This window comes from Dipodomys merriami, unplaced genomic scaffold (assembly GCF_024711535.1).
Source record: "Dipodomys merriami isolate MVZ:Mamm:240054 unplaced genomic scaffold, mDipMer1.0.p SCAF_27, whole genome shotgun sequence".
NCBI lineage: Eukaryota > Metazoa > Chordata > Mammalia > Rodentia > Heteromyidae > Dipodomys > Dipodomys merriami.
Genome location: NW_027204159.1, coordinates 10324375 through 10333513, shown reverse-complemented (window position 1 = coordinate 10333513; position 9139 = coordinate 10324375). Strand labels below are relative to the sequence as shown.

General features: G+C 42.6%; 1 protein-coding gene across 4 annotated transcripts in view; it reads right to left on the bottom strand.

Moving 5' to 3' along the window:
- Positions 1 to 3250: 3250 nt before the first annotated feature.
- Arhgap26 (Rho GTPase activating protein 26) overlaps positions 3251 to 9139 on the bottom strand; it is a 447402-nt gene continuing 441513 nt past the window's right edge. For all 4 annotated transcript variants that reach the window (XM_070036290.1, XM_070036291.1, XM_070036292.1 and 1 more), the window contains one exon: positions 3251 to 8981. In XM_070036290.1, coding sequence (XP_069892391.1) covers positions 8893 to 8981 — 89 coding nt within the window. In that variant the 3' untranslated portion in view covers positions 3251 to 8892. The remainder of the gene's footprint in view (positions 8982 to 9139) is intronic.

The following is a 9139-nucleotide window of genomic DNA, read 5'->3' as shown; positions in this document are numbered from 1 at the left end:
TGCTCCAGGGGGGGTGGGACCTGCCAAAGTTGCACACTGGAGTCCCTGGGGCTGCCCAGAGAACCAGGAGCCCAGTAACTGGGAGTTGCTCCCCAAAACAAGTGAGCTAAGGGCTCAGAGGAAAGAACATTTTCCATCAAAACCTAATTTCTGCTTCTGCAAAATCAGAGCCGAGCGTTTGGCAGAGTCTCTGCTGTCTGACGAGCTCTTTGCTGAGAAGGGCAAAATGAGGTTGTTGGCACTGCCTATGGGAAGGGAGGAGGTTTGTGTGGGGGATGGAAGGGCTGACTCAAATTGAAAGGATACAGGTACACACAGACATACACACACACACACACACACATACACACAAACACATACATAGAGATGGAAGGATAAACTTCCTCCAAACTTAGCAACAATCCCATATGATCGTGTATATATTGTGTTATCTTTAAAGACTATTTAGAAATTGTAAAAGGGCTCTAGAAACAGGTAACTTATGTGAGAATTTTAGGCTCACCTCTCCCGAGCTGGGTGACCTCAGTTTTCTTATCTATGAAATGGTGGTAATTATAGTACTTCATTCCTAGGTCACCAGGATTTAGTGAGTTAATATGGCAGCACAGTACCAGGTAGGTAGTGAGACAGTTCTGAATGTTAGCTAATATTGTCAGCACTGAGAGCAAACAGAAGGCCCAGGCTAAGGTTGGGGTGTGTGTGTGTGAGTGTTTTTCAATTCTCCAGTCAGACTTATCTTACCGGGAACCATCCCACCCAGCCATCAGACATTGTTTTTTTTCCTGTCTATCTGTCTGCTTGGGACACTTCTCCATTTGTTGGAAGTAGCTAACTGCTGTCTTTCAAAACCTCTCTCAAATGTCACCTCTTCTAGGAAGTATTCTCTGGCTCTTACCTTTTAAGTGGAAAGGGTCATTATTCCTCAGTGCTGTCCCCCTGGGTGCTGATGCCACTGCAATGGCAGTGTCACATGACCTATGCTGTGTGTGCCATAAGAACAGGGGTCAAGTCCTTCATTTCTGGAATCAGCAGCTTTTGGCATGTAAGGGGTCATCACTGCAGAAAGTCAGAATGGAAACAGATCTAGCTGTAACATAGGGAAAGTGAGACATAAAGAAATCCCTTTGGGAAAGTGCTAGATACCAGACCCAGTTCCCATGGGACAGTGTGGAATTTCCTGGATGGGTCCTTAGAAAATCATACTTGAAACATTTGGGGCTATTCTAATGTGGTTTTTTTTTTTTTTTACTTGAGTGGCCCTCAGCTTAGCATGAGTTTCCTAAGTAACCTAGATGACAGTGAAGGGTTTTTTGCTGCTAGCAGCTGCTTATCCAGATGGTTTCTTGTGCAGAGCACCAGCAGACATGGCTGGGAATGTGGTTGTGTATGCCTGAGTGGAAGGCAGAAGTCTTGCTCCAACAGGCTTTAATCCAAGCACATGAGCAAACGGAAATGTTTTGTTACCCTGGGTTCAAGTTAACAACGTTAAAAATAACTTTGCAATAATCTGCTCCCACAAAATGCTAAAAGGAAGTCCAACCACAGTGTGAGAACATGTATTTGGACTTTGGGGTGAGCCTGAGCTCTGGAGGATAAGATGGGACAGGGTACCTGAAGAAAGGAGTGTGAGTTTAATTCTTCAATGGTTTGCTGGGGCCTGAGGCAGGCATTACTAGCTACATGGGTTTTAGTTAAGAGGTTGCCACCAGCCTCCTGCAATTACGTAAGAGACATAGCGTGACAGGAGTTGTAAGAAGAATGTGGGGTATGGTTTTGATTATATCAATGGAAAACCATCCTGCTCAGTCCCCAGTCTGATGCGGGCTAGTTAACAGGGTGGTATTCTGAGATATACTGTGGTATGAGGACGCCCACTGCGAGGGCAACCAATGAAAGTTGTCTCATGCCAGGAACCATCCACCCTGAGCAGTCCTGGCCGTGGCCAGGGCTTCCCCTGGCTGCTGTGCAGGCCACCGTCCGCCCATACTGAGGAGCTCAGCACAGTTAATTAGTTGCAGCTTAGCTTAGTGCTATTAAAAGCAAGACCAGCCAATGACATTGACACTTGGGGTAGGAGAGAGATGTGGTATCTGAGTGGAGGTTGAGAAAGAACTGAGAACAGAAATTACAAGAGTCGTGACATAATTCTCAAAAAAGAGCAAGTCTTGTTTGAGGTCTGAGAATACCTTTCTCTACACACACAGTATAACATTTACCTAATTTCAAATGTCAATCAAGTCCATTTCTAACCAAGTGCTCTTATAACTAATCATACAGCCAGAACTAACAAGTGAAAAACACCAAGCAAACCACAGGACATGACACAGTCTGAACTCTGCTCTGGGTGGTTGCTAAGAACAAACGGAAAAGCAAAGCCTTTCCTGTTTGGAAGATGTGAAACTTGAAGTGACTGATGAGCGTTGGAAAGGCAAGGCCCTAGGTAAGATACAATCCCATACCACACATTTTGTTCTGTCCAGTGATGACACTCAGAAAGCCTCCCCCAGGTACAGGAGAACCCCACATATAGAAGAGGCTTCAGGTGCTGAGTGAGATTTCCAGAAGGCCTGCAAACTTGGTGTAGATGGCAGATGCCACAAGTCTGTGCTGTTTGCAGAGCAAGCCAAGGAACAAAATTAACATGGGCAGTTCAGTACGATCCACACATTAAACGGCCACCCACTTACACCCAGGCAGCAAGGGAGACTCACCTTCTTCCTCTTCCACCCTGGGCCGGTTTTGGAAGTCAGAAGCCTCACCTTCAACCCCTGACTTCCCCACGCTCCTGGCTTCAGAGAAGTCCCTCAGCCCTCTGACCAAGCAGCTGAGGTTGGGTGCTCACTGTGCATTAGGGTCACAGGCTGCAACTCAAGCTGGTCCTAGAAGGGGATGTGATGAATGAGAGGGCTTAATAAGAGGCCTGCTGGCTTTCTTGATTATTTCATATAGTGTTCACAAAGATCCAGAGAAGAAGCAATTAGAAAACTGAATTGAGGGAGAATAAAACAAGCATTCAGGAAGAGTCAGGATGGTTATGTGGGGTAGGACTTGGAAATGGTGCATATTGTATAATGGTGACTACTTCTTAAATGAAAAGCAAAGCTCCTTAGAGCTCATACAAGACAACTCTGTGTCTGTCCAGCAACTGCTGGAATCTAGACTTGGGACCTTTGACCACAGTATCGATCTGCTTATTTGAAGAAATATTAAAATATACTTCATCAGAAATTCAAGAAACCAACATACCACCAAATGGAAAAGTCATTTAATGCAAAAATCATACTTCCACTCATTTCATAGATTGTCACATAAACCAACGAAAGGTAGGAAAGCCACTGGACAGAAATTGTGATTTCTTTATAGATATGCATAGTGACACAAAAGTACAGTTTTTAAAAAGCCAGAACATGGCAAAAGTTGGTTTTTTTCTAGTAACAGGGAAAAAGTTCTATCCTAATCACATATTACTTTTTAATTATGGAATCTGGTTCTATGCACCAGTCAATATTCAATACTGAAATTTAAAGCAGTGCATTATTTATGGATTTTAAAAGAAAACATTAAAGTGCCATTTTAAGTACTTTATTGATATATCACACACTTTACAGTATACTCAAATGTAGCCTAAATTATGAATTAAACATGCAAATAGTTTCTCTCCTAAAATATGGACAAAATGTCTTTTAGAGTGCTTTAGAACACTAGCCTAGCACTAGCTACTAAGCATTCATGGGTTTGATTTCTTTTTCCACATGACTTTTAATAAGTTAATGAGGAAGATAGCTGCAGATAACTATTTTATAAATATGACCACAATTTTTAAATGGCACTTAATATACATCTTTGATCTTTTGCTAGGCAATCAACAGCTGCTCATTTTTCTAATTCTCAACCTCCAAATCTTAAAGGTTATAAAAGCTGAGGAAATGCCAGGTCTTGTGGGTCTCTAGGTGAGAGTCTGTCACTTTACCAATGTAGAGAGGTGCCCTACCCAAACATGTACAGATGTGCATGCACACACACACACACACATACACACACACACACAATACACACCTACTTTAGAATCACAGATGTATCTTTTCATAGATGTAACATGGATCTGGTCTTCAAGAAAGCTACTTAATTGGTATACATTTGGATGACTATAGGAATGGGTGATACAGAATGGCAGAGACTCAGCCTCTGTGGAATTGTGCCAAAAGACATTTTGGTTATCAAACCCTGGTTCTTACCAACTACACTACTGTGAATTTTGACAAAATTACTAACTGCTCCCCTTCCAGTGAGTCTAGAACCAGGTTCAGTCTTTGTTCTCTAAACCGTCTGCCTTATAATGTCTTGCAAACTTTTGTACAAAATACCAGTTGTGATATCACTTTTCTTCTTAAGAATATTCTCTCTAAAAAACTAATCTAAAATTCCTCAGAATGGTTCACCTCCTCTTTATTGGTGGCTTTGGTTCTACCTAGTATTTTTCTTCCTTGAGAAAGCTGCATTTCAGCAGGACTGCCTCTGAATGATATCAGATTCTCCATCTGGCCCCTATCTACATTGGGAGGCTCTTTCAGCTCGTTGAGTACTGTAGGCGGCAGGCAGGAAGAAAGCTAATTATTACTTGTTGGAGTCTTGTCTCAGGCAGGCTAAAAGGTTGTGAAGGTTCACTGCTCTGTGCTGTTGTCACCTTTGATGCCACAATTACAGAGAAGTGCTTCAGCACCCAGCATATCAGAGTGGCTGCCAAGCACATTTGAGCATGACAAGGTGCATTTTTAAAACACCAGCACAGGGTGTGTGAGAGGACTCCAGCTGACTTGAAAGGGTTGTGGGGCAGGATTGTCAACTTGACTGATCATTGTCAAGTTGGACAAAGATAACAGATAACTAACTCCCTAGGCAGAACACCTAGAGCATTCTTTGGAAAGTCAAGTAGCTAAGAAGATCCCTGGTCTCACTGATGCGGGCTCTCTACTTAGACAATAAGACTGCTTACAGAACATTTAATACTAGAGAGAATTTTTGGTGTCGTGATGGCCGCTGGCCCTACCTGAGTCCCATGTCCATAAAACTCGAGTGATCCAGGTTTATAGTTGAAGCCAGATGCCAGAGGGTGAAAAGTGCCAAAAGACAGTCACAAACATACTGTCACACTATCTTCGGTGTTCTATCACCTTGTCCCTCAACCACTGATGTTTTAGGAGAGCCTTTCAGGGTGACTTTTAGGAGACACATACAATTCTGGGGTCCTACGCAGGTGCGTGAAATGATCTTGTCATTAGCTTTGACCTGTTGATGACAATACTTATTGCTCATTTTCTTTTTCTTTGCCCCTCTGTCAAACAGCATTCATAAGATACATTTTAGCTTTAGAAGTATCTACAGTTGGCTCCCATTCTAGAATACCAATAAAGTTTGTACTATAGAGGGTTTATTCCCATATATTCAGTTAGAAATACTAAAGAGAATTTTCATTAGTCTTGAGCAAATCAGGATTCCATTTGCCTGGAGGCAGAGATCTGAAACTAGCTTTCAATGGCACAGCATTGTTGAGCTATGGAACTTGGTGTAGAAGCATGAGACTGATCTTAATACCCAGTGGAATTCTGGCTATGGCTAACTGTTCCTCCTAAGGCCTTTCAAAGAAAACCTGATGCTCCCAGAAAAACTTTGGGGTCTTGGTCAATGTACTTCTACTGATATTTATTCCCCTGATCAGCTCTAAAGTTCCCTAAAGAAGCAGAGAGAGGAAGGGAGGGAAAGGTGTAGGGAAAGGGAGAGGGAGAGAGGAGGGTGTTGGGAGAGAGGGAGAGTATGTTAGGAGTAGAGTGGGAGCATGGATGGTGGAGAGAATTTATTTTTAATCTTCAAATTCCTTCCTTCTTGTTGGGCTCATATGCTAAACAGCTCCTCTAGTTCTATAGCTAATGGAGACAAAGGATGTCAGTCCAGATACTAGCGTGGCCATCTGTCATACAGGGCCTCAAAGAGGTGAAGATGTACACTTAAGAGATCCTCTTGGTAGCAACTCAGGAGGGAAGAGCATGCTCCCAAATGGCAGACTGGATGACATGTATTTACAAGTGTGCTTCAATTATGATGGGGCAGGTGACAATTTAAAGAAACAAATCAAAAGCATTATGCTGTATTCTTTTGATTTGGAAAGTGCAATGATGCCTTGAGACCCATTTCCTAACTTCTTTTCCAATGTTCAAGGGAAACAATTCTAGTACCCATTATTGCTTTTCTTCTTGGGTGTTCAATGATAGCTTTCTTTTTTCTTATCTTTTATTCCATTTGAATTCAGAGCCATATACTTGCTAGTCTGGTGCTCAATCATATAAGTAATACCTGCAAGCCTTGCCTTTTGTAGGTTATTTTAAAAGATAGTGTCTCAAGAATTTTTCTGTCCAGCCTGGCCTTGGACTACAATCGTTCTACTCTCTGCCTTGTGGATTATGGGACTGAGTCAATGGTGCCTGGCAATGAGAGTTAAGGGTACTAATTCAGCTGGAAAACTCATGACTAGTCAATCACAATGATGAGCTCTTGTTAACTTTAAAGCCACCTGTAATGGCACAATCTACATTCTTCTGGGGATCTTTTTTTTATATGAGGGTTATAGGGAATTTGGATATGAATGGAAAGAGCAGAACATCACTACAGAAAGGGAAAGCAGCAGCATATCAAGAACCTAAAGATCTAAGCAGTCAGCTTTTTACCAAGCGCATGTACATAGTTTGCAAACTAACCTGGTCTAATTTATAAAGCCTTAGAAGCTGTGGAAAGTAAGGAGTAAGGAGTACAATAAGTGCCTCATCTCCTTCTGTCCTGACATCTGGGGTACCAAGAAATACACCTGAGAAGAAAACTGAAAAACCAAATTTCACCCCTGGTCCCATCTATTTAAATCCTGAGCTGTCATGTGTTATCTGAAATCTCATTACCTCAAGATGTTCTTTCCAACTCCAAATCTAAAGCCCAAGGAATGCTCAGAAACATAGGTAGATCAAGAACACTGAATGCTGAACACTGTTGATGTGTTAGGCTCACTAACAAGAGAACACAAAGAAATACCTTTTCCTTTCACTGAGCCAGAAAGGACAATGACCTTAAACTCTTCAGCCTTGCCTTCTCCCCCATCCTCTAAAAAGCTTGTTCAGCAGTCAAAGCCTAAATGTATGGAGCAACTAGCTTCAAGAATATCAAATATAAAACTTTGCCATATAGTATTTCAAATCACTCTATGTACAAGTTTATCTTTTTTTTAAAAAAGTAAAAGATACAGTAATTCAACACAATTCAAGTTTTTCTTTTCTTCTTGAGAGGTCCCTAACGGAATTCCAGAAGAAACATTCTCCAGGGCATCGCTGCCATCAGAGGGGTTCTTGGGAAGTGTTACAGTTAAGTCTGTCTGGAGTCCCTCTTCAAGGACATTCTGGAGTCCCTCTTCAAGGACATTCACATGTAGAATATGATTACTTTGTTCTTTGGAGGTCAAGTGAATTTACCATATTCAGATGGAACTTCCCATCCAATGCAATCTTCCACAGCCCTTTCAACCAGGAAATTCCCTTACTTAAAATGGAAAGCCTTCATGCCCAAACTGTTGGTGTCTTCCTGAATCACAATGAACTGTGATGTTAAGCTCATGCTTAGAAAGTCTGAGATGAATTCCCTTTTCTGGGTGGCAGTGAACACAGGCGTCCTTAACTCTAGGCCATGCGTCAAGTTCAGGAGTTGTCCCCCAAGTCCACAGGGCACTAGTGCTCAGTGGCCTGAAGCACAGCCAGGAGGCTGCTCAGTAATGGTCCAGATGAGAATGACAGCAAGGGCAGGTGCAGGAATGAGTGAAAGCGAGAACATGAAGAACTAGTCAGATGGCATAGCTCATAGAAGCAAATTTTCCCCCTAGCAAGTAAACACCAACTGCATGGAGAAAGAAAATATTAAGCCTGTGTGTGGTTTAACTCTAAGGGGTTACTAGAATTTGTTCCAAATATATCCTGATGCTGCTGAAATTTATCAGAAAGGGAACAAATCCTCAGCTGTTATTCTGTCTGTCCCAGGTAAGCCAGTTCAATTCTTTGATCCTTTGCTCCATATTGTTGGAAGACCATTCCATAAAACTACCAAAATGGGAAGAGAAAGGAAGTATGCCATGCAAAGACAGTGTGTTAAGTATTTTTTTTTGTTTGATTTTAGAATAGGTTAGGTTGCCATGGTTACCAGGCAGCAGCAGAGAAGTTCTTAGCTCAGGAAGGGTGAATGTGGGGTGCACGTATTCCTTTGCTTGAGAGGAATGAACTGACTTTTGCTGATGATGGGATAAAGGCTACTTTAAAGATGGCAAAAGATCAGATCTTAAATAAACAGGGCTGTAACTGCTCTCCATCCTACTGGCAAACAGATGGACCCAGCTGCCTGCAGCACTGTGGGTCTCCAAGATTAGGAGGTGGAGAGAAAGTGTTTCTGCTGTAAACAAAAGCAGTGGTCCCTGCTGGATCTGGGTACAAGATTCTTTGCTGTGCGCTCTTGGGGACTTCTCATGTCTCATTTCCTCTTTCCAAAGTTGGGGGGTTTGAGTGACTTGACACAAAAATCAGCTCTCCCTATTTAGGGCACTCACAAGAGAACAGCTTTGCAAGCCTTTCTCTACGTTATCACAATCAAATGGCCTCTCCTGCTGACTGACTTTTGCTTCTTTCAGCGTTGCCACGTGTCAGCTGAGAGGAGATCATGGAGAATGGTGAGGTGAGTTCTCAGACACATTTGTGTTGACAGGTAGCAATCGGCAGTCTTCCTGCTTTCTCAATGAGATGTGGCCCACAACACTAGAATGAGCAGTTGCCATGGAGACCGCATAAAGCTCAGCAGCTCTTCTGGGGCCCACAGTTAAAGGAACTCCACGTAGTTCTCCGGGATGAGGCCAGTCTTTCCATTTAGAGTCCCCTCCAACCAACCAGGCTCCTGAGACGGATGAACTGCACAGGGAGGGGAGAGAGAGAGTGAGAAGAGATGACATTATAGGCAAAGCAGAAGGTGAATGTGTGCTGTGTTCTATGTAGTTTGGGGAATGAGTGCTGATTATGTCACATAATTCTAAGACTGGTTTAAGCCAGAGGTTCTTAACCTTTTGGGG